The sequence below is a fragment of the Etheostoma spectabile genome, chromosome 1 (assembly GCF_008692095.1).
Source record: "Etheostoma spectabile isolate EspeVRDwgs_2016 chromosome 1, UIUC_Espe_1.0, whole genome shotgun sequence".
NCBI lineage: Eukaryota > Metazoa > Chordata > Actinopteri > Perciformes > Percidae > Etheostoma > Etheostoma spectabile.
Window position 1 is genome coordinate 14817304 of NC_045733.1, and position 26077 is coordinate 14843380.

The 26077-nt window shown below is 37.5% G+C and overlaps 1 protein-coding gene across 3 annotated transcripts in view; it reads right to left on the minus strand.

The window, feature by feature from the left end:
* Window positions 1-3097: 3097 nt before the first annotated feature.
* pcdh9 (protocadherin 9) overlaps window positions 3098-26077 on the minus strand; it is a 212952-nt gene continuing 189972 nt past the window's right edge. For all 3 annotated transcript variants that reach the window (XM_032506456.1, XM_032506543.1, XM_032506371.1), the window contains one exon: window positions 3098-5119. In XM_032506456.1, coding sequence (XP_032362347.1) covers window positions 4749-5119 — 371 coding nt within the window. In that variant the 3' untranslated portion in view covers window positions 3098-4748. The remainder of the gene's footprint in view (window positions 5120-26077) is intronic.

Consider the following 26077-nt stretch of genomic DNA (forward strand, 5'->3'; position numbering starts at 1 on the left):
AAACAGGTCATGTTTTTATCTTTGTAAAACTTAAAATGGGGACACTGCCCCAGGGGCAGCAGGAGACCTAGAGCTTTATTGGGGCACCCCCTAGAGGGTTCCATAGGCATGCTCCCCTGTGAGAAAGTGTTGTCTGTTTTAAAGGTGCTGTAAGCAATGGTGGGTGGTGTTACTTCTTTTTGGCATTCAAAGTATTTTCAAACAAAACAAGACTAGCTTGTCCCTCGCTCCTCCTCATCCAGTTCACTCCCTTCTGTGTTTCCACGCACTAACCCCCCCAACTCCCACCCCCAAATCCTTCTTGTCGGTTATTGGCGGGAACACTGGAACTCTGTTTGTGTAGCTCTGTGGTGCTGGTGGGCACAGATTATTTTTGTTGCCGTTTGGCAAGCAGCTCGCAAACAGTGAGGAGATATTTGCTGTTTGTGACAACAAATGTTGTTGCCTAAAACACGCGTGACATTGCTTAGAGCACCTTTAATTTGTTCAAATGCATCAATCTGGTAGCCTGGTCCTACCAGATTCTGGTACATCAGCCCGGTTCTACCAGACTCTGGTCCATCAACCTGGTCCTCCCAGACTCTGGTCAGTTAGCCTGGTCCTCCCAGACTCTGGTCAGTTAGCCTGGTCCTACCAGACACATTTTATTTGTAGAGAGAGTCTGGCCACTCGCCGTTGACAAGTGTTAAATTCCTTGAAGGCAGGTTCTCTGTTGAAATTTAAAACTATTGGATCTGCCCAGAACCACTCTGGATCTGCCACAACCAATCACGTTTGGTCGTGACATTGGCGTGGCATGGCTAGCGTTAGCCTTAGCCATCTCCTTCACCACTAACGGAGCGAGCTGGAAAATCTAACTTTTCCAAAACCCCCTGGGGAGGAGGGCCACAACATCAGGACCACAAACATTGGGATTGTCTGGAATCTGGCCATATAATACCCATCATGGTGGGATATACTGGCTAAGCAATTTACAAAAATGTCTGTGCTGAGATAAATAGTTTACATGAGAAGACATTATCATTTTGGAGACCAAGTAAAACATTTTGTTGCTATTTCAAAACCAGATTACTCGGGAACCGCTTTTTGTACTGATGCCTGTGTTGATTGAAGAGTTTGTGAGATATTTCAGAGAGAGTAATGGGTTGCAGAGATTTATGCATAATGTAAATATGATAAGATTTCATGTAGGCCACATTCTCATTAGGGGCTGAGCCCCCCTAAAAGGTCTGGTCCTAGAATCACCCTTTCAGCAACTTGATACTCCACTACACCTCAGAGGAAAATGTTGTAATGTTTACTAACATTTATCTGTCAGCTTTTCTTTTATTGCTTCAGGCTGGGCTTGTTTCTGCAACAGCTCATTGAATATTGAATACAATAAAAACTATTGAGGAAATATTTTCCTTTGACATTGGTTCAGTATTAAATGAGATCGCTGCAGTCGGTAGCGGCAAAACAAGCTAAAAATGTAAGTTAATATGACAATTGTCCAGCTTGTATTTACGTTCATAAAAGTGCTTGTTTTGCTACTGACAGGCTCGGATTATTATTCTAAGTGTCTGACAACATTATGGAAAAGATTTCTAAGGAATTTGCCCTTTCTGTAAAAGATTAAGATCCTTTTTCAAAACATAAAAAGTCTGAGAAATTGCGTTTGCTAAACCCACCAGACTCCATGTAAATAATCAGTAATTTTAGCATTGTAAAATATGGCATTGTAAATCATTTCTGAGCTCTGAGCAGCACTTGCTCTCTGCGCGTGTAGGGTGCACGACTATACATTTGGTCAATGTTTTCTTTCTTTCCTTTGAATTTCAGGTCTGTCAGTCACAGTGAAAACTAGGGACATTTCCGAGTACAGGTCACGAAAACCTGGGACGTCTTGTCACCCTACGTTAACTACACTGTAAGTCAGTAGGATATACAGTGGAGTTGCCCATTAAGTAGTTCAGGGTCCTTCTGTAAGTAATCTTGGGGTACAATTTGACAATCGACCAAACGGGCACTGTACTAGTTGTATAGATGTGGCAACAGTCGTACGACTCTTTCAGCGATGGCTCAAAATTACTATCATTTGTAAGGGTCCGAAATCCAGATTTACTGCTCACTGTAGAGTGAACTACCATTTAGAAAGTAGTAAATGAGTCAAAGGGAGCAATTTATGTAAAAGGTTAAGGGCTTTTTGAAACAGAATGTTGGTGGGACCACATTTTCAAGTGAAGCTCCTCTCCTGTTACCTACACTGTAAAACCTTTCACCATAAATTTACAGTAATATACTGGCAGCAGCTTCACCGGTAAACTACTGTTAATTTACAGTAAGCATACTGTATTTTAAAATTAAGGTATTTTACTGTAAACAGGTATACAGTTACTAACTGTATTATTTGAATTTACAGTAATATGCTGGCAGCAGCTTCGCCAGTAAACTACTGTTTGTTTACAGTAGGCATACTGTTATACTGTTATATATTTGTATACAATTTAACAGTTAAATTGAGATTTCTGACCAGGATACCTTGGGTCTAGCAGCCCAGTCAGAATGCCTGCTGTGGGTTAGGGTTTCCTCAACCAGTTTAGAGGAGCAGCAGAAGCTCACCTTCATTTCTAGGTCTCTTACCTCTTCACTATCTGTTTGAAATTTTATTATTTTAGCATCTAATTAAAGCTCATAACCAAATGATTAAATTCTGAATCAAAACTCACTATTAATTTGAACGTTTTCTTTGTTGGCTCAGTCCTCTGCTTTACCATGGCAACTTCCTATACTGAAATTGCACCTTACCAGAATTGCCTCCTTTGGGCTTTGCATCGTTATTGAAGTTGAGGGCTTTTATACCACAGTGATCTTGGGAGCAATGTAAAGAAATGGAGCTTTATACTATTGTTACGAACACAATCACTCCTTGGCAGGAGAAATTATTATTCCAGAGGACACAAAATTGTACCTCATGACTGTATTGTGCTCCTGGCCGGCTTATTTTCATGATAATATTTTGTAGCTAACTATTTAGGAACATTTGTTCATGTGGGCGCACGTCTACACAAAAAAGACACAGAACTCCTGAGGTGATCTTGCACAAATTAAGCATACACATGATTAAAACATTTATTGCAGTAGCTGGATACCTGTAGAGTAACAAGGATTAACTGTTTCAGTATCTGTGATGTCAAACACCCTCACAAACTGACAAACATACCGCAATAAGCAAATCACTCCATCCCACTTAACTTCTTTATATTGTGACATAAATATGAAAGTGCTTTACAAACTGAATGTCTCCTTAATGCACAAATCAACTATATTTCAACCAAATAAAATGACACAAAAATGATCAAGTTAAATTTTAAAAGCTATATCTTTTAGCATGCTATTGCATTGTGTAACTTGCTTTCCATGCTGTGGAATAAAACCAAGATTTTCAGACAGTGGAATGACAGATGATCTTTCCCGGTGGACCCATTATCTGCACATGCCTTTGTGATTTTCTTCAGTACCATCAACTTGATTTTTATCTTTAATATCTGTGTGATTATGTCTCTAAATTTGGCAAACATTCAATGCATAAGGCATTTGATTATCTGACAGGATATAGTCTTTGCAGCCGACATGTTCTCGCCATTTAAATAAGCACAATTCAGTGTTTGAAAAAACATCATGAAGGCACAGTGATTAAAGTATTATCTTAACCTGTGTTTTCTTACGTATGGAAAATAATAGTCTTTGTGGAAACAATATGTACACATATGTCAATAAATTGCAGGTACTACTCAGGGATTGCATTCAGTTAAATCACAATTTGAATAAAATCTATACAGTAATAAGATCAACGTTAGATAAAACATTTAGCCATTTACAAATATATTGCTATTTAATTGTACTGAACACTTTCAAAATCTGTTTATAGAGGAGAGCTTTCAGAGCTTTTCATTTTTATAATGCACATATTGAGCAATGACATCCTTTCTACAAAATGTTTTTTTTTTTTCAAATGTTTGCCTGTGGTTTTGCAGTGCTTAAAGAAAATGATTATGAAATATGGGCAACATTGAGTATACTAGGGAAATTTAAATACAACCATAGGGTTTTTAAACAATTAGATAAATGTTTTCTTGTTGTACATTATGTCACATTATAGCTCTGGTCCAGTTGAAATCCCAAATCCTGATGGAAAGCCATCATGATGACAATAGCCAAGAACTGTCCTATTCACTGTGGTTATTACGGGTACATGGTAGTGGTTAATAAGTCTTATTTACAAACACAGAGACAATGACAGAATAAGCAAGTGTCCACTAAGAACAACACTTTCTGAAAGGTAATTCCATTTTCTTTGATTGTGTTGATTAATATAGTCCTGAACAACTCAATAACAACCACACCACAAACATTTGTATATACTGGTCAGCCATAGTAGTCTTTTTTTTCTTGTAATTTGTTTTCATTTTCTCCATTTTACACATGTCCTTCCTCCACTTGTCCAAATCACATATGAAGTGAACAGGACATTTTATGTTGAAGAAATCCATGGAGATTCATAAAAAAGAGGTTTCCTCTAGAGCCATAGTAAAGTTGTATTGTAGAGAACACAGCATAAGCACTATAGTTTTGTGGCCTACATAGTACATGTGGCTATCACACTGCAGAAGCATCAACGTAAGTGGGAAGAGATGAAACAAGAAAGAAAACAATTAACAGGAGAGGGGCTCAGGTGGACCTCTCACAGCACAGAAGCAAAGTCTGTCTTATAGTTGCTGGTCCTTGGGGCTGTCTGGGCAGGAGGTTGGCTGGCAGGACTTCAGACTTACCAGTGGAATATCAGCCATGCCACTGTTGGTGAAGTGTCCCTCTCCACTCCCAAACTGCTTCCTGTCACCAAAATGCTCTGACCGCCCACTCTCATTTTTCCAGGTTCTGGTCAGAGTATGTCCATTAAGAAGTTTTTCCTTGGGACCCCACTCTCTCTGAGACCCAAAGCTAGACACAGGGGATTTGGGCTGATGGTATGTTCCCAATTTTGGGGGCATCCAGCAGTTGTCTGAATGTCCAAGGACTAGGCATTCCTGTGTGCACATCTCTGTAGCTTCCACTAGGCCACGAGGTCCCAGGGGGCCATCTAAAGGAGAAGAAAAAAAACAACAAACAAACAAATACATCAAGTTCAGCAATAATACCTGCTTTATTATGTATGTTACAGTACATACAAGATTATAGGATACGATTGAATGTGAAAATTGATTTCACTCGTTATACAGAATTGTATAAAAGAAATGTATTTTAGTTTGCTCTTCTTAGCTCTAAAATAATTATAGACAAAGACAAACTTGTTCTGAAAACTTCCTTTGAAACTTCAATGATAGTATATAAACTTCCCTGCGTACTGCTGATACAGAATGAATGACCTAGATGGCAAATCATGGTGGTCACCACGAAATGAACAACGGCCGCGGGACACAATCCGCGGTCTCTGGGTGATGCAAGAACGGGGAAATGAAACAGCACCCGCGTTAGACAGTGACAACGACGTCCGCTGGGACACGATCCGCGGGATGCAACAACGGGGAAATAATACGCCACATGCCGGCGGACAGGCCACCACACGTGGAAAGCACTACAACAAAGGGACGGTTGTGGTTAGGAAAAGCCCTGTGTTGTTTGACCCATCCACCACCCCAACCAACATCCTGACGCAGATTTCTGGCTTTTCAATACTACTCGCTACTGTAATCCTACTTGCTACCGTAACCGTGCTGTTATCATGAAAGATGTTTCCCATTGAATTACATTAGTTTAAAATTTGTGCTGACCACCACGAAAATTACGAGAAAATCGTCTCCCTGTACAAAAATCTTTAGATTAAATGACGTCACCATTTCACGAATTGCCATGAGACTGGGCTGATACTAAACATAGTATTTTGAACAGTAGCGATTCATTTGTTTTTTCTACAATTTTTATTATCAATATCAATATCAATATCAATCATTGATGGTTTTTTTAGGGCACTCAAATCATTTGGTTAAGTTTAGGGAAAGATTATGGTCTGGGTTAAAAAATTTGCTAGATTAGATGCACCTGCTTGTTAGCCTAAAGTTGTCATACTCAGATTCTAGTCAGAATATAAGAAATTCCCGACATTGAATGTTATGGGCAGGGCTAAGTTTGGCTTGCATCCAGGCTACCTCCTTGTTAATGCAAATGTCTAATAGGCCAATAATATGACAAAGCAGAAAAGCATGCAGACATGGTCAAGAGTCAAGAGCATCTCTGAACGCACAGCATGTCGAACCTTGAAGTAGATTTCTCTTGATCAAGAACAGGAAACAGAGGCTACATTGGGCTTTTAGCTCAACAAAACTGGACAGTAGAATATTGGTAGTATAATGGTGTGGGAAATATATGCTTGGTACACATTCCTTAGTACCAATTGTGCACTATTTGAATGCCACAACCTACCTGAGAATTATTGCTGACCATGTGCATTCCTTTAAGGCTTCTTCCAGAAGAATAACACCATGTTGCAAAGCAAATACACTATCAGGTACGTTCCACCAAAATGAAAAGGAGTTTACTGTACTCCAGTGGCCTAATTTCAATCCAATTGAGCACCTTTGGAATTTAGTGGAACAGGAGATTAGCAGCATTAATGTGCAACTGACATATCTGCAGCAACTACAATATGTGATGCTATCGTGTCAACATGCACCAGAATCTCTTACAGCACCTTGTTGAATCCATGCAACTAAAACATTCAGGCTGTTATTGATGCCTGAACGTAACGCACAGGACTCACTACACAAACCCCATTCTCGTGTCCAAGTTGCAAATGCGGCCAATGTTAACTCCGACCATCTCTCTGTGACTTTTCTTTTGTACAAAAAGGTAGCACTTCATTGAATAGGAAACTTTTGCCGGTGAACACAATTAAAGCAACTATATTTCATTAAAATGTATTGGTAACATAGTAGTAGTATATAAATAATATAATTTCTGGGAGACAGGGTTCAAATTAAAGTACCCACAGTCAGGTCAAAATGGAATAACGTCTCTAGATTTTTCAAATCCCTTAAAATTTTTATTTCAACAAAGGCCAGAGCCAAAGGAAATCTAAAATTGCATCAGCTGGTTTACCATGGCCATTGAGGTTCTCCAGCTCAAATATGAGGTACAGGCCATGTGAGTTCAAAAAGTTGAATTCAGTGAACCAGCCATCAGTCTGAAAAATGAATGAGCCGTGCTTTCGGTAGCTGGGGAGCATGGTGGGCTATAAATCTTGAGGAGGATGAAAGGATGAATACGTTCTCTTTGAGGACTGTCATTTGAATCCATAGAGATATTTACAGTGCCTACATGAGAGATTGCATACGAGATGGTACTATGCTGCCTATTCACGGCTGATATTCACTCATTAAGTAGGCTACCCAAACAAGCTTAACTTTCTTCAATCATTTAATGTCAAATGTTTATTAAGATATTGATTGATGCTAGTTCCTGCATATAGTGAACAACACACAATGAAAGCCCTGTCGGTATCAATAGATTCATAGACACTGTTTGGAAATCTATGATTTTGTCAATGTAATGTCAACTGAAAGGCTCTTCCAAGGTCTGCAGCCAATAACGGAGCATGCAGATTATTTTTTTAGTATAAATGATGGTTGTTACTCTCTTCACTAGACATTATTTCACAGTAGTAATTATCCTAACCCCTTCCCCAAAAGAAAGAAAAATATGGAGGTCAATTTTCATCACAACAAATCATCAGCAGGACATGCTTCTCTATCTCATTTCTACCATGTGGCTAGTCGTCAGACTCGTCAACATGCATCACCATTCAGACATAACAAATCAAACAATTCAGTGTTTCAGGTGGTATTAATTTAAATCTCATTTGATATAAAAGCATGCATAATGCATGCCATATAATGCCCCTCTGCTATTTAAAGAATGCTTCTACTTTGGTTTTATTCTCCTTCATAAAAGAAATGACCAATCCTGTCTGTGCTTGGAAATCAAGCTTCAAAGGGTAATAAATTTATCTGCTTTGTCATGAATGAGAAATGATTACTATTTGTTCTAATTTGTCCCTTTGCTTCGCAAAAAGCTACTTGATAGGTATTGTACGTACAGTAGTATTTCAAAGTGCTTCTTTATAAGCTCCTGTCTGGACGTTTTTTTCTCTTCGTTAGTTTAAACTTACTCAGACAATTTAGGGGTAATTTTGTTTATTAAGAGATAGCGTATCACAATACCAGAAAGTATTGGGAAAATCCTATGCTTGTTTATCATTTAGTCTGTATCTTAGAGCTTAGGATTTAATTAAAATTACATGTATTAGTTGTTTTGCAAATTCATTTTATATTGAAGTAATTTAAAAAAGAGTAATATGTACAATAATGGATATATGTTACACTAAAATGAAAAAAACTTACAGTAATGTGAAATGCCTTTTGGTGCCGATCCCAGTCACAATCAATATTCAACTTTACAGCTGTCACTGCATCAACCCTAATTGCTTTGGTTTGCCAATCTATATTGTTGACTCCCAAAGGTTCAACCTGCTCCCTCGTGGTCAAATATTTAATAATGAAGATTTGAAACTCAGCTGAAAACCTTACTTTGTTGCTGCACAGTGATTAACGCAAATGCAAATGCTGTATATTATTTACTTTTGTGATTAAATTGGAAAACATTGGCAATGTCAATCTGAGAAACCCAATACACCCAGTACAATATTTTTGTGTGTCCAGAACCACGTGCTGTTTTTAGTGTTACCACAATCCACCATAAGGATCTAAATAAGAAGAACATATTGCCTAACAAAAAAAAATGTCACTCTAAAATGTCAGTTCTAAATTTATTTACAAAGTGATTTTAATCTAGCTAGAATATTAGTAGATTTTTTTTTCTATTGCAAATAACATTTATAAACTGGCATCAAAATGTTTTTAATAGAGTTGAGTCGACATTCTCTGATGCAAACTCAACAAAAGATTAAAAAATATATATTCCTTAACGGTGTTATTGTTTGCAGTGCTGCTTTATTAGATTTCTTTACATTGTAAAATGCTCTTTTTTTTGTGGCCACCCCTATCATATACAATCCACAAAGTTCATGCAACTCAATATGTGTTAACAATTAAAAGTGGTTTCATGAGGAAAGCAATTATTTCCTGCTCCTATGCTTCTTCGTGTCTTCTGACCCAAATGCAAATACAATTATGAATGGGGAACAAAAAAGAGACAAAAAATGGCATTTTACCTATTAGCTCATTTGCTGTGTTTTTGTGGGGCATTCATGTGTAACAGGAATTTATGTTATTCTATTTTAATAGAAACATGTCTTCATAGTCCACTAAGCCATGCTGCCTGATTCCTGGGCTCAGGCTTCAACAACACATCTGGAAATATGATGTGAAGAAAGCCAGGGCCCGGCAAGAGAGTCAGTCACGCTTCTGCATGAATGTAGAGTCCATCAGAATAACAGGCAACCATAATTGGCACGTGAAACGTCTAACCAAGACACACATTATCCTAGTTGCAAGAAAAACCACAGAGAGCAATAATACATGGTACCCGGGAGACAGTAAGATGAATTCCTCAAATGAGATTTTAGACAAGTGAGTAGATATCTGGGGAGCTGTTATGGAAGAGAGATGGAAGAAAGGGAAAGGACTATGTACATGTAGATGGGGGGCAGTGTTAAGCAGAGGAACCATTTACAGACCTGCTATTTATATTACTTTTTGCTGTTTTGGTATTGTTAGGCAGCATTAAATTAATAAATAATGTATAATGAAAGCATGATAATGGTGATGTTACTGAGGTCATTTCTTCCAACGTTTTAGTCATGAGGTGCTTGAAAAATAATATAAATGAAGAAACGAAACCCCTTTTTGAATGATTTTGGTTGGGGATTTTTTTGTGAATCCCAATATATCTGTTAGCAGTTTGTGTATTGATTACAACAGAATTAGACGACTGTAATGTCCATCTTTCTTTTTATTTTTATTTTTTAACAAAAGTAAAGCCAGTCATTAATCAAGGACACTTTGTGGTTTGCTATTCCCCTGGTGTAATAAACATGACCATTTGCATGTAGATTGGTACAATCAGTGGCCCAAGTGGGCAGGAGAGGATAATTTGAATCAGCCATTTTATATTCTAATCTGTGCATACCTGCTGTTTGAGACCATGCAGAGAAAAAACCTGATTGAGAGACCATTTGAGGCATACTGTAGAGCTGATAGGTTAAGAAAAAATGGTCTATAAATATAGCAGTTTTATGTATATAATAGTGATTTCAACCACAGATAATTGTACCTCAGGGGGTATTCTGCATTTGTCATGGGGCACCTGGAAAGATTGTGACTACTTAAAGCTATAAATCCACATATTTGTGTTCAAGAAAAAAATAAACAGCCAAATCGGTGTGAAGTGAACCTTCTGCATATTTAGTGTCACAATAACCAATTGACTACTTACTTCAGCAGGCAGCAGAAATGTTGCCAACCTCGGTCATTTTCAAAACCTTAACAATTTGGAGTGATTAAAAACTAGTTAGCGAGTGAGCAGAGAGTTAGAATAGATTGGTAAATATACTGTAATGGATAAATGGTTAGAACGGCCCCCCCTTCTCCATCCAAAGGGGTAGTAGTTCAAATGCAAACTTGACCAAACTTAGAAACTGCAAACAGTTATCTAATACTATACATTTAAGTGATAGTCAAAATAAAACATTGTGCTTGTACAGACAAAATCCAGGTCTAAATTTACTTTGAAATTTCTCATTGTGGCACAATAAAAGCACATTTATGCTTAAGCAATATCTCCAGGATAAGAAAATTTCTTCTCCTTTACCAACCAAGAAAAATAGCAAACAATTATTTTTTTTTGTTCTGGTATATCACTCTCTAGGAACCCAACTCCACACTTCCTAATTCAAACCTCCAACTCAGCAATCCAAATATTTCAAATAAAACCAAAACACTAACAACATGCTATGTGTGCCTCAATCTTCTCAATCCTGGCTCTCTATTGATGCTTATGTAGATGGGGCCCTGCCCTTAACAGTGTGCAGGAATGTGTTGTTCCATTTAATTGAAAGGACATTGCAAATGGTAGAACATTCCCAAATGCCCTCTTGCCGCTGTAACCGACTTTCTGGCATTGTAATAGAATGAGTCCAGATTTAGTACCCGTTTATTACGCACAGTCTGTAACCTTCCTATCTTATTAGCCTTATTGTCTTTGTTTTCTTGTTTTTTTAGTTTTTCATTGACTTAATTCCCTTGTGGCCTGACCTAACGTCCACTGTTTTCAGATTCATGTAATCAATACTCCCAGAGACAAATCCTTATTTTCATTGTTTTTTTTCACATTGAAAAGACCTTGTGAGTTTATCTGATTACCCCTAACTTGAAAGACATTGACCATCAAGGTTTATTAGGAGCTGGCTTCTTCTGATTATATTGAACCCAAGAAAAAGAGTGTTGGCCGCATTGCACACTGTAATCAGAGTGACATTGCATGTCATGTATCAACATTGTGAATAGGTTGGTGATTGAGCAAATTGTCAGTGACACAGACTTTGGTATTTTGATCAAATGCCGTTGTCATCCACTGTTGCCTGCACAGTGAGATAGCTTTAAATGCAAATAATATAATCAAGAATCTGTCACTGCAGAAAACAGTGTGACTTGGAAAAGCCCAGAGGGTGTCAAGTGACATCCTGCTGAAGAACTGTGGACAGATAATAAGCACCAGCACACCATGACACTACAACTGCAGATAAGAGGCTGATGGTATACTCCATTGTACCGCAGCTCAACAAACAAACTCGTAAATCTGATATGGATCCCGCCTGGCCCAGTGAAATATAGAAATTAAACTAATCTTGGCTTTTGCATGTTGCTTATAATTGTATATGCTACTTTAAAAAAATACACCTGAGTTTGAGCCAAGTTCTTGTTACTAATATGTCTATACTGTATAATAGATAGACAGACAGACAGAGAGACAGAGAGACAGACAGACAGACAGAATGATAGATAGATAGATAGATAGATAGATAGATAGATAGATAGATAGATAGATAATTCAAAAAAGAGGAAGTGTTGCTTGGTAGAGCAGTCTTTGATATATACTGTATGAAAAAGTGTATTTTTTGTTGTTAATGCAAATCAATGCAAAAGCAATATTTCCTCCCATTTTTCAAACTGCAATGATGTGTCCAGTTTTTGATATGAGCATCTCTGAACTGACAGAAAAAAAAACACATTATGACTGCAAAAATAAAAATGATCTTTCACATAAATTCTTTTAAGTCAGGTTGAGATACAAAACCTTTATTGTATTGATGACTGACTGACTGACAAAGAATCAACATACCAACAGCATATTCAGTATATTTTGCAAAGTCACAGCTTTTCTACATAGATAAAGCAGTAGACATAACATCAAGTTCCCTACATTCAAACGAAATGGCTTCCACATGTTGAGTGCCACTGTGTCTGTGCCTAGCTCGTTGCTCTTGGTTACTATGCTTAAGAAGTCAAGTTCATCCCTGCATGCGCACGCACGCACGCACATACAAAAGCAAATAGCCGATGGCTGATGTTTGGTGCAGAGCCCCAGAGTGCTTTAAATAACATTGAGGCACAGGTGTTGAGGAATGCAAGGGATTCAGAACTGTGTCAGATGGTGCTTACTTTTGCTCACAGCTCTGTGCAAATGTTGCAGATGTCCACAAAGACAGATAACTTAAAGACAAAGAAACCATTAGATTGCCTCTTGATACAGAGTCATTAGGATGTGCTGGGGGCTGGTGTTTAATTCTGCAGAAGATGTTGAAGAAATGTGTGCCACAAGCAATTGTGGTTTAACAATGGACATTTTGACCAAACAGTACTCACATGCCTCTCTTCCAGTCCTCCTACTCAGCATCAAGAGATCACAGAGGTTACAGAGGAGGAGATAATCATCCTCATTTTTGGCCAGAGGTTGTTTGCAACTATATGGGAGTATTCTTGTTTTAGTCTATCAGCTATTACTAATGAGATCATGTTTGGCTAATTAATTGGATGCACACTATCAGTGCTGATGTGCCAATACCACACCAACAACCTACAGCCTTCATAATAGGAAGAGGGAACGGGTGAAGAGAGAGTGCGAGTGATTGAGTGCAAGGGATTTGGTGTCCATAGGGCTTGTTTATATATCCACCCTGTTGAGCAAACCCAGATGTTGTTATTTGGGGATGAATGAGGCTTTGTCTTGGTCCAGCATGGAGGCTCAAAGTGCCATACCTCTGTTTCCAGCTGCTGCTCAAAAACCAACAAAATACATCCAGCAGATAAATTCTATATGCTTTAAATATGCTGTAGGTTTTCTCTGTGACCCTTTCATCCTACACTACAAAACCTACGTACAAGACATATCCATCACTGTATCCACAAAGGCATTTAATGATATACAGTATTATAAACGTAGCCTGTATTCATAAAGATCAGCGTCACACCAAGAGCAAATATATTTTAAATGGCTTTGGGAAATGTGTGAGTGGTATAGTTGTTGCTATCCAACAAAAGATGGAATTACAGCTTCATACAGCTTTGCAGCAAATTTAAAAACAGGTCCTATGATCTACAGTAAAGGCTATCTGGGCCTGGATAGATATGATAGTGAGCAGAGCAGAACAGAGCAACATGCTGTATGCATCCTCAAGAGAATACTAGTCTAGCTGATGGATCCTTTCTAGTGCTCCCTTTGAGGCCAGGCAGCAGCTTCTCATGAGAGGAGATGAAGAGCAGGATGGAATTGAAATATAAAAAGAAGACAAAGCTTAGGAATGGAAGTGTGAAGGCTGGTCAGATGGATGGAAAAGAAGAGCAAGCAAAATGGAAGAGAAGAAAAGCAAAGTGAAGGTGAGGAACAGTAAGAAAAACAAAACCACAAAGCCTGTCAAAAAATGTCCATCATTTACATAATTTCCATGATCCCTGATAAATATTATTGGCTTAGAACTCACTTAAAACTATTCTCAGATCAATTTAAAATTCAAATATTCAACCCAATGTACTCTGTGTTGGACACACAGTTTTTCTTCCTGATAAAAGTACTGTCTACAGCATGGTGCATGAAGGAATTATTGTGCTACTGATGATTGTGTGGTGGAATTGAAGAAAATGTGATTAGCATTTTCAATTTCCTTTTCCCATTTGTCAAAAATTCAATTTCTTAAACAAACGTGCACTGGGCAATGAACGTACCACATATTGTGTGTGTGTTTGTGTGTGTGTGTACACACACGTGTCAATGCTTTAATGTTTATGTGTGCTGTATTGTACTTTGTGGAAGCAACTCCGGAAACAGTTGCAGGTTAAAATTGTCTTGGATGTGCCTTTATCAACATGTATTTTGTGTGGAGTTTTGTTTATTTCTCTAATATTTTCCCTGCACTAATGGGTTGCAGGGTTGACATCATTATGTATGATTTGAGAAGTGTTCTAACGTGGTAATTGTGCAGTAGAGCAGTCTTTTCCTAAATACCCTACAGCACTCTGACAGCCCAGGCTACCAATTAACAATCGCAACGTTTTAGTCTTTTGATCAAAATATATCGGATAATTTGATAAATAGTATTCACATGAAACACAATTAATTATTTACGTATTGTCTTTCACCTCTATTACAGTGTAATTTGCAGATTCAAATTTGTAGCCACTATGGCACAGTAAGGAGCCACTCAGATAGGTATGTTACTTTTTCATTTTTTTATATAGGGAGAAGCTATAAAAGAATCAAAGTCATGCAAAACAAATTTCCCCTTCTTTCTTTCACTTTACCCCCAATGCTCCCTTCACTCAGTATTTCCATCAAAACTCAACTGCACCACTCTAGGGTTTAACTTCACATCCACTATAAGTGGAATATTCTATCAAAGTTGTTAGATTTTAGTAAAGTAACATTAAAAATTAAAGTTGTTTTTGGAGTCAAGATACAGTAGTCCTTTCACATCTTATGTAAAACTTTATGTTTCTTCTATATAGACTAGTAATGGTTATTCATGTATAGTGTTGTTTCTATTTTGTTGTTGCAAGATATACAGTAATAAGTCAATGACAAGAAGGCTGTATTCTCATAAGCTTTGCTTAAGGCATATTCGATTCAAGACTTATGCACTAAATTTAAAGTAAACATGGTATGAATCACACACGTTGAGTTCTCCAGTACATTCAAAATGATCTGGCATCTCATGCTTTGGGAAGAGGTTTAGGGTCATTCTGAAGCAGATAGTGTGGACAGCCCACAGAATCTGCAGAGCACAGTGTCAGACATGCAGGCAGAGTAACAGCAAAGGGGCGCTCCGAAAGACCTTTCTTGCTCATCTTCTACTGTATACCACAAATTTAATTTGCAGTTCTGGGTTATGCCACCTCCAGAAGTTCATAAGTGATTGCAGCAGTGAGGAGGAGTGAATGGGACCCGTGGAAAGTTTTGTCAGTTGTAGCAAGTAGAACCATCAACTTAACAGCTGGAAAACAAACACGCTTAATACCAGAGGTTCCAATCAGTTTTTTGTTATGTGGCTCCAATCCAGATCTAAGTCCTTTGCTGTAATAATTTCCAGATGGAACAAACATGCATGTTTGTTATATCTGTATTTTTAATGATACATCTGCAGAGTACACATTTAGGGACCCACATTAAAATTGCATGAATACTGAGTAACTATGCATTGATGTACCTGCCAGTTTGAGGGTCTCCAAACATTTTTTTGTGTAATGTCCTGTTTTGTAAAATATCTCTGAAGAGATGAGTGCCATTCTGTAGCAGAAAGGTTGAAAAGGATGTGGACAAACTCCCACATGGACAAAGTAAATGCTAAAGTTCAAATGCAATTTAACTAACAGCAGCACTTAACAGGTGGGATGCGCCTAACAAAGGTTGCTGAAATGGAGCACTGACACACACTGACATACCACACTAACTAACTAGAATACTGTGCATTGAGAAATGGTCAAGACTTTCTTAAGCTCTCGCCCCCAAAACTACTATCAAAGATAAATATTTTACTATTAAAAACAGACGGTTCAGTCTCTCTCCCATTCTAAAAGTGGGAGACAGATATAGCCATTAGTCCAGACCTAAACAAACTGCAAATACGTTTAAATACTTTCAGACTGCCTAAAAATCCCAATCTTCAAATCATACAGTATAAAAGACTCCATAGAACACGCTATACAGGACAAAGGATGTTAAGAATGGGTCTTAGACAGTCCAACATTGGTCTTGACTGCTCAGGTGACATATCTGATTGTTATATACATACATGCTATGTGGCAATGTGCGCCTGTCTAGACGTTCTGGCAGGGGATATTCGAGGACCTATTGACTTGGTTATAAAACACCCCGTCCCAGTTTCCCCATCACTCTGCATACTGGGCAACCTAAGTGACATTAATATAGAGGCTGACACATCATACATGCTTCTCACTGCCATATGCATCGCCAAGAAAACTATCCTCATGAACTTGAAGGTGAAAAAGTGAAGCAAACAAACAAAGGATCCAAAATGGATTGGGCTTCACTTAGCCCACACTAATCCATCAAAAATGCTTGGATCAATACCAATACTAATCCCAGGTATCGGCTATGTACCTATAATGTTTTTGTTTTGGTTTATATTATAGAGAGCAACAAGCAGCTTACACAGTGTAAGTAAGCACAATGAAAATGTGGCAATGCTGCATTTGTATACGTGCCTGGATTTCCATATTAAGAACAAACCGTGCACTGATAACCTGGAGGTGTAAAGAAAGGCAGATTAGACTTTTCTCACTGGGCTCAGGTGCAACAGACAAGATATTCTCAATCAATTTTGGGAATCCAGAACACTGTTCTTTTAGGTGGTGTGCTAAAATTAAAGGTGCAGTGAAGCTTGATTAACAAACTGGGGATAAAGTGCTGTCTGGACTGAAGGCTCTTGCAAAGGGGATGATGAGGACTAAACTAATCTACATTGTAGAAAACCCTTTACACCTGCTTTGTTATGAGCTGAAGCTATAGTACTCAACATATTCAATCTTTTCCTCAGCATCAAATATTGTGCCTGAAGCTATTAGACTGTACAGTGCTCTGTGACCAAGCAACTCAAATCTGAGCCAGCTACGAGGGAAGTGATGAGGGCGTCTGAACTGCACCGCTAAAACTAAACTAGTCACCATGGACTGCTTGCTACGCTTGTATGCGGCAGAATCAAAAGCATTTTAGCTTTTTGCAGCAATGTTTTCTTCCAGCCATGTCTCTGCACATTCCTTCGGTGTACTCTCTGTATGAGTCGTACATACTGTACTTTCACTGTAGCTATTCTACCTTGTACACATTTGGATAATACAGTGGTGTTGAGAAAGTAATGCACATGCCATTGACCATTTGTAAAGAAGACTTCAAAAAAGACTTATTACTCAACCCTAACCCTCTGAGATCTATGTGTGAAAGGCCAAATCCATTACATGAGCACACAAATGAAGTCAGCACTGTCAATGATTTTATGTCTGAAAGAGGTTATTGCTCATATGTTTCATATTGACACAAACATATCCAAAGATATTTTAACTTAATTATTTTGATTCCTTAAACCAGATCAATGGTCAGTGACACAACTTCATTTACTAAAACACCTCAAAACACAATGTCAAGATAATATAATATATAATATTCAAGTTATTCAAATGAAGACATGATACTTAAATATGTAGACATTTTCTTCCTGTTGGTAACTCACCTCTTTTATGTTTATACATACAAAATAGAGAATGCAACACCGTTTTTTTTAAAACACATTTCAAATTTATGTTTTACACAGTTCAGTGCAAGTGTTCAATCCCCATGACAACAATAGCATATATAGTAAAAATGATTTCTTCTCCCTCTCTAATCTTCCACTGCATTAGACTCAGCCATTGACCTTGTAATCTAATTTCTGTTCTAAGTCAGTGTGTATGCCTGCTCATCTCAACAGTGAATCGAATACATTTCTGGTCAAAGACCTTTAGTAGTACTGATGATAACGACGAGACAAATACTGTGATAACTCGCTCAGTTGGTAGAGCGGGTGCTCAGTTGGTAGAGCGGGTGCCCATTTATAGAGGTTTACTCCTTGACGCAGCCGGCCCGGGTTCGAATCCAGCCTGCGGCCCTTTGCTGCATGTCACTCCCCCTCTCTCTCCCCTTTCATATCTTAAAACTGTCCTGTCAATTAAAGGCCTAAAATGCCCAAAAAATAATCTTTAAAAAAAAAAAAATACTGTGATAACTAATTCAGGCTTTACACTTTTTTTGTTATAATGATAGTGTAATTTATATAATGTATATTATTTGCTTTTCTCACACTCCAAAAAAGTGGGGATTTTAAACTGCTGTTGGCTTCAATTCATTTTCTTGGTAATATTAATATCTATGTCAAGTTTAATGTTAAGACCTGGTCGAAGTGCTGCACTGACAAGCCACACTAATGCGGGAGAAAAATAAATAAATGAAAAGTCTACAAGCATTTGCCTAGAGCACACACCCAGACAACAGTCATTATTAGTCTTTATGTTGACATTTGCGATATGAGTAATAGATTTCAAATTCAATAAAAGGGTATAATCTTTTAATCATTGTGAGCTTGCTGTGATGGTGAATGTAATTTCACAGAAACAGATAATGATCATGTTGACTCCATAGTACAGTAACACCATGATTGCAATTCGTTTTGCCCTATATAAGACATCTGGAAATTCATCTAAATACAAGAAAATTATGGCTGCAAGCCTAAATGTTGCTCAGCGATTTGGTCCAATTGCCTCAGGGTGTGCCGTTTCACACTGTGTCTTCATGTTTTTATTTGTGATCATGCAGCTAGTATTGATTTTAATCTGGAAGAAATAAGATGATAAAAAATTGTCACATGTGCTTTGAAATACATTGATGAGTAGTATTACTTTGTATTACCATAATCAAATTAATAATCTCAATGCTCCATTTGTTTAATGGAAACCATAACAAGGTGTATGTACATATGACATTTATTGTAAACATGTACTAATCTAAATAACTAATATTTAGAATAGTTTGTTTTATGTATATTGAACAATATTTTCCCAAATCAATCCCAAAACTACATATAATGTGGTCTTTATTAGACAAACAGTAAACAAACTAAGACACTTGAGAATTTTCTTCAGAAACTTTTATTTTGAAATTGCAGCAAGTTTACTTCAGCTTCATAAGCACGCCTCACAGTATATATTATAACAACCTTATGCCAATGTATACTACTTTTGTTGGCATGTTGCCAGTAAACATATCAACAAAAAATATCAACACATTTTTGTTGCTAATTAGCAACTGTGGGACAAATAAAGGTTTTCTTTTCTTATCTTATCTTATCTTATCTTACCATAATGCATGGGTTAGGCCAGTTATAGATTACGGTTATTTTTTTATTGCACAAAGATATTGTACAACAATAAGAATAATGCCTTCTCATACTATAAAAATATATAAATGATACTTTATAAATGTTGCTGATTGCTGCAAAGGTATCTAATGAAGCTTAAATAATCAATAATCACTACTAAACTTATTTTTATTCCAGTTAAACTGGTTATAATATATAATATAAATACGTTGTGTTTCATTGTGTTTTATAATATCCTTTAAACGACTTAAGTTGTTTTTTATTATCCAGTAACATTAATTCCCTTAAAAAGTTATCACTATCATTAGATATGTAGGTTGTAATTAGCAATTCATGCTAAATAAATTACTTTTATGCCTTTAAGATCAACGTGTTATTTTGTGAATTACTTGTGTGTTGACATGATTACTTGTAAATATCGTATGAATTTGCCCTGTCGCATACACTGGAGTTGCTTAATACAGAGCAACAAAGAATACAGCGTCTGAATGAGCATCAAGGATAGGTAAATGGCCCATTGCAGAAAGCAACAACAGTGTGATATGGTACAACAGATATAGTGCTAGGTATTCATAAAATTATTTGAGTACTTTCCAGGCATGTGCTTTTCTAGTAAAGCCCACACACACAGTCATGAGCATAATGTATTAGCATAAAGAGGAAGGGGACACAGCAGGTACCCTAAGTGCTTAGTTGCAGAGATACAACAAAAATGTAATGAAAAAAAGAGGGAATGAAAAAAAGTGGAAAAACTGAGAGGCCTATGCGTTCCAGAGTGATGTAGTGACAAGACATGTCATTCTCTGTGTTGATCATTACCTGGAGCCTGAAGGAATTTGATAATAAAACAGAACCTTGTTAATCCCAAGAGAGCTCTGTAATTGCAATGTTGAGGTACATATCATCTCTCTTAATAATTGCAAATTTCAGAGCATGCTCTTCCCACATATACATGTATTCATAATTACCTGAGGGAAAGGATAGTGTCGTACTGTCTATTAAAACTGCACTGAATTTAAAGGACGTGATGTATGCATGGAAAATTAAGGCCAGCAACCACTGATTTGGTATCTGTCTTTCAAAGTCATGAATATGATGTATGGATTAGCCATACAATCCATGCTCTTTACACAATGTCCAGTAATAGTGTCAGTTCACTTTGATTTAATTATACTTCAAGAAAGTTGCAAGCATGTTTTTGTCTCTTGCAGCTGTTTCATGGTATCACGTAGTTCGCATCCAGCTACTTGCTATGTAAGCAAATGTGTCATAATTTGCAAGTGCAGTGATGGAAAGAGTTAGCACCTACTCTTTAACACTGTGAACTGTCTGACATGGCTGCAGTGGTGTTAAGGTGTTAACTGAAAATGGCAATTGCATGAGGCCACTGGATCACATTAATTGGTGAGAAAACAGTGTACTCAGTGTAGTACAGAATATTTACAGAGATGCAAAGTTATAATAGAAAAATCTTAAATTGTTGCAAATTTTTGTAATTACTTCACATATCTGTAAAAAACAAATCCTACTCTAATGTGTCATTCACACACACACACATCATACATGGGGGGACATTCTAAATCTCCACTGATTAAAGTGATAAATATTTAATGAGGGACATCAGTGAGTAATAATGCATTTTACAGATTTACCACATTACTTAAAATTGTGTCATGCACAAATTCTACTGCATGTGCTGGCTTTGAAAAAAATGACTTAACACAAACATGAAAGGAAATGAAAACCTGATAATAATAACATGAAATATAGCCATATGCATAAATTGGTTTTGTTAGATGGTCGCTGCACTGGGAGGAAGTGGAGGTCAGGGCCTGGCAGAGACCCCTGTTAGGTGCAGCTGGCGAATAACTTCCGTCAGCCAAGTAATTAAGTGTCCATCACATACTTGCAGGAGGGCTGTGCAACCCAGAAGCCTCTTCCAATCTCCATCTGTGAGGAGGACTGGAGCTACAATATGGCCCTACATATGACCAGTTCATCTATACCAACACATAATCTGTTGGTTAAAACACATGCAATATAATCTGCACAGACGGAAATAAAACGTGTGCTTTTATGTAAAATGTAATGTATTTAGAAGTTTCAAGTGAATGGATTGAATAAATTGAAAGAACAAAGAGTAAGGAAAAAAGAAATGCAAATTAATTATTAAAGTCATATAATAAAATCAGGGATAGCAGGTGGGCAAACAGCAGTGTGGTTTGCCTTTAGCTGTGACATAAAAAAACATAAACTTCTGTCCCGAAGCATCTAACTGTAATTAGTTAGTAATTATAGAGTAGTAAGCAACATTATGCATTAGTGCTTGTAGTTGACCAACTTCACAACGACACTGTTTTCGTGGTTATATTACAGCTTATGTTTGTCTTTTTTTTTACTTTGAAGAGACTGCCAGGCTCTGAGAAAGCCAATTTATAAAAAACAAAAAAATTTCCATCTGCTTATTTGTTTAGCATAAAATCAAAAACTGTTAAAACTGTTGATAATACGTGACTTATGGAATGACTGATGTATTCCATTCCACTCTAAGAAGAACAATAAATATATAAATATGAGGTAAGATGCTCTATGCGTTTATGGAATTGCCATAAACAACCTTCATATTTTCACCTGCAGGAACAGAGGAAACAATCTAAAATAATCATTAAGTGTAAAAATCCTAAACATGGATTTAATTACTATGGTTTCTAATTTTTGATGGGGTTCTTGAATGCAACATGTTGAGACAAACATATTAGAATGAGAAGGTGATCTAGATGCAAAATGTGTTTTCCATTGCAAGAAAAGCATATCTCATATTTGGCTTGCACCACATTTATCATGGTTGCTTTGTTACCGGTGAAACAGTAACAAACACATGTGACAACCAGCTGTAATGTAGTACAACTCTTTTTTGACTGGGTAGGTGTTGATACGTGCGGTTAAGCAGTCTTAATGTCAGAACATGTGTGAAACTAATTTGTTGTTTTTGAAGATGGCAGCAATTAATCTCTCAAATGACCTGGTTAGATTAAATGAGAAGAAAGAGTGGATGCTAGGAAAATAAATGCCAGCATTAGGGAAGAAATTACAAGATGACCTTACTGAACAATGATTTATGGATTCCCTCGTCAAGCAATTACAGAAGGTGATACCTTTGAAATTTCAAACCATGGAAATTAAATTTGCTCCTTTGCAAACTGTGCACTTGGCAAGGACATTTACAGTTACCTACATTGGACGGCTCCACTGCAGTCATCCCTCCTCCCCTCGCTAATCACTCAGCTTTCAGAGTGATAGAGCATACACGGGTAAACTTCCAACAATACATAAATATGAAATACATAATAGGCAGTGGAGCTTTAAAAGCGCTAGAAAAAAATGCAATCCCTTAAATAATTGCAAGAAGCTAATATTTCAACAATACATTTTCTGGACGAATGACAATGATTTGCCTTTTGCAAGCACAGCCAGCATTAAACAAACTCATGCTCACAAAAAAACGAAATAGATATGGGTTGCAGTTACTGTTAAATAATACTATCTGGATAAAGAAAAAGATTAAATATTCATCAGAATCCCTACTTATAACAATGTTTTTTTCTTCATATTTTAGAGTATACAGCTCCTTACACCATACTCTACATATTTGTGTATTTCACTTTATCCAGTGAGAATCTTGAAACAAATACCAACAGATTGTTTGATACAATTTTGCTTTAAGGCGTTAAACTGTGCTACATTTCAGTAGTAATTGTTTTATATTGTCACATTCCACTTTAATATGACCTCATATTTTTGTATCTGCTTTTGTAAATGTGAAAAATGTAGGCCCATTTGGAAGCGTAAGCCCTTTTTTATTTCTGTCATTTCTGTTATTAAGGCACTTGCACAATAACAGCACAATTCATTGTGCTTTCAGTGTATGCTCCTTTCCATTTCACTTATTTTGATAAAGAAGAAAGATCATACCCAACTTGCTATGTTGAATTGGGTTTGTAAGAAACAAATCAATCAAACTTATCTCAAGGATTATGTTCTCCTTGGCTCTGAGGCAGTGATGATAAGAGAATAATTGCATCATGTTGCCTAGTGTAAATGCTAAGCATTGAGGTGCTCATAAATCTTTACATCTGTGCCTACCACCATCACTCTGCCCTGCCACTCCTGTTGTAATGGCTCTTTCTAGCATGCAACTTCAGAACATGGAACGTCAGGATGAAAGCAGAGCTCCACGCCACTCAAGGTGCATCTGGAACACATGTATCAGCCCCTCCATATGTCACCAAACATGAAAGTACAAGGTAGATGAACATGGGCTTCCGTTAGTAATGGAGTCCATAATTTTTTGAATCCGATCAATTAGCATTTCACATTTTAATATACTGATATATACAGTATTTGCAAAGTTGGTCCTTTACCTACTTTTATCCAAGACAGCTGGCGGAAAGCCAGATCTACAAAGTAGCATTTTATTGCAGAAATGCATTCAGTTTCAGCTTGCTGTCTAAACATGGTTACTACATGGTTACAACTGTCACTGGTAGCTAGCAGATGTTGCTACTGTAGTTATCAGTATCAAGTTTCCAGAGCAGACAAATGGTATACAAAAAGATGGCATTTTCTTCTAGAGTTTGTGTGCATTAATGCATTTCAGCATTTGTTAATTTCTCAGACAGGATATGCTTGTATTGAGTGAACAATATTTGCTCCTTTAATTACAGGTAGCATTAGTGACAGGGCTCTATCTCAAAGGTTATAGATCTTAAAGAGATTGAATGACAACCATGGTAATACATTGTTGGGAGTAAGTTTAAAATTACATTAATATTTTATTTACTTCCCTGCATTGCTCTCTGCCCTATTCATTCCATTCAGCTTCCAGCTTCTCTATTTCCTTAGTAATCTTTTGATTAAGAAGAAAAACAGGTGTATCTTATAAAACTGCACACAAAAAGATATGTTAGAAACACTGTTATTTTGGCAAAATAATTGACAGTGAGAAAGCCTGCAGCGATGGAAGTAGCAAGGAATAGCTAGTAAATTGTAAATGGCACTCTGTCAAAACCCATTGCTCCTGCATCCCTCTCAGTCATTGGACATTTGATGAGTAGCTTTGTCTGTTCCCCTCTCAATGTCAAAAAATCAGCGGGCACTCTGACTCTCTGATGGGGTCAGAGACCTCTGCCGCTGTGAGAGGGTGACCATGTTGAGTCGAGGACACGCTCTGTCATCACACGTAGACAAACATTTCCTGAGACACAAGTGAAACAGTATGAGCCAGTGTCTAGCATATTCAAAAATGAAATTAAATAAAATTAAATGTACACAAGATGGTAATGTAGCATCCAGACATTGCTGTGTTTGTCTACGATTGTTATTTTTATTCTACATTTGAATCCTGTGGCACATTAAATAATGCAAATTGGAGTTCACTGACAAAGGAGTGAATATGAAATGAGAGACATGTATGGGGCATGAGGAGAAACGATACCAGCGGCCTCATCATTTCATTTCCTTTAGCCCATCTATAAATGGCATGCCTTTTAATCCTTTTAATTATGAATCCTCGCTACAATTACCTCAAATTAAATTACTTTGCAAACCTCTGAAGGATACACAGCTAACTGAGAAGAAAAGGATCATTCTGCCAGGGATTTAACCTCAGTTTCTCTGTGACACATTGAGCTATCACCCCCACCTCTTAAATCCAACTCCATATGGAACTGAAATATTGAGAATGCCTAAAAGCCCATACTGTACCCATTCTAGAACCCAATCAGCCCTCAAACTCCTCCAAATCCCCTCTTTCCCAGTCCTACTCTATTCATGGGGCTATGGAGATTACAGAGAAGAACCCTGCCTGGCAGGCATGCCACACTTAAATAATCTCTGGGTGAAATCCCAGTGTTAATGTGGGGTTTCTGGATCATGGCACTGCAGTGTGTTGCGGCGCTCTGTGGCAGACTGGTCGCAGATGACAGGCATGCACCAGGAGGAAGAAGGATGTACAGAGATAGGGCTAGAAGATTAGGATGGAAGCAAGGAGAGTAAGACGAGTGATGACGAGAGAGAGGGAAATGGAGAATAGGAAGAGAGTAAAGAAAGAGAATACAACAACATGCCGTGCAGCATTGGACCAGAGGGAATAGAGAGGATGAGAGACATACCACTGTGGAGCCAAGATAGTCCCCTGAGTGGGCTACAAAAAGCTTGCCAAGGTCTAAATGACGTTACTCTGCATGTTATACTTCATGGCCTTGGGTGGGTGTCCCACGCGCCAAGAGATGCATAAAATTCTGACTGCTATTTTTTCCCTTCACTACAGCTGACCCATAAACACACTCATCTCATACTTAAAGCATGGCATCAAACCAAGTATGCTCAACATGTAAATTAATTAATTACTTGATGTTTCAACTGCAGTGCAATCATTTCTTTAGTCCACAGGATATACAAGAAAGTGAGAGAATAACATATGCCAGGGAAGATGACAGCATGGTTACAAGATTAGTGTAGGTGTTAAAGACGTCATATTTCACAGTTACACATGAAAGGGTGTAGGGGGTAGACAAAAAGATAGGGAAGAGAGAGAGAGAGAGAGAG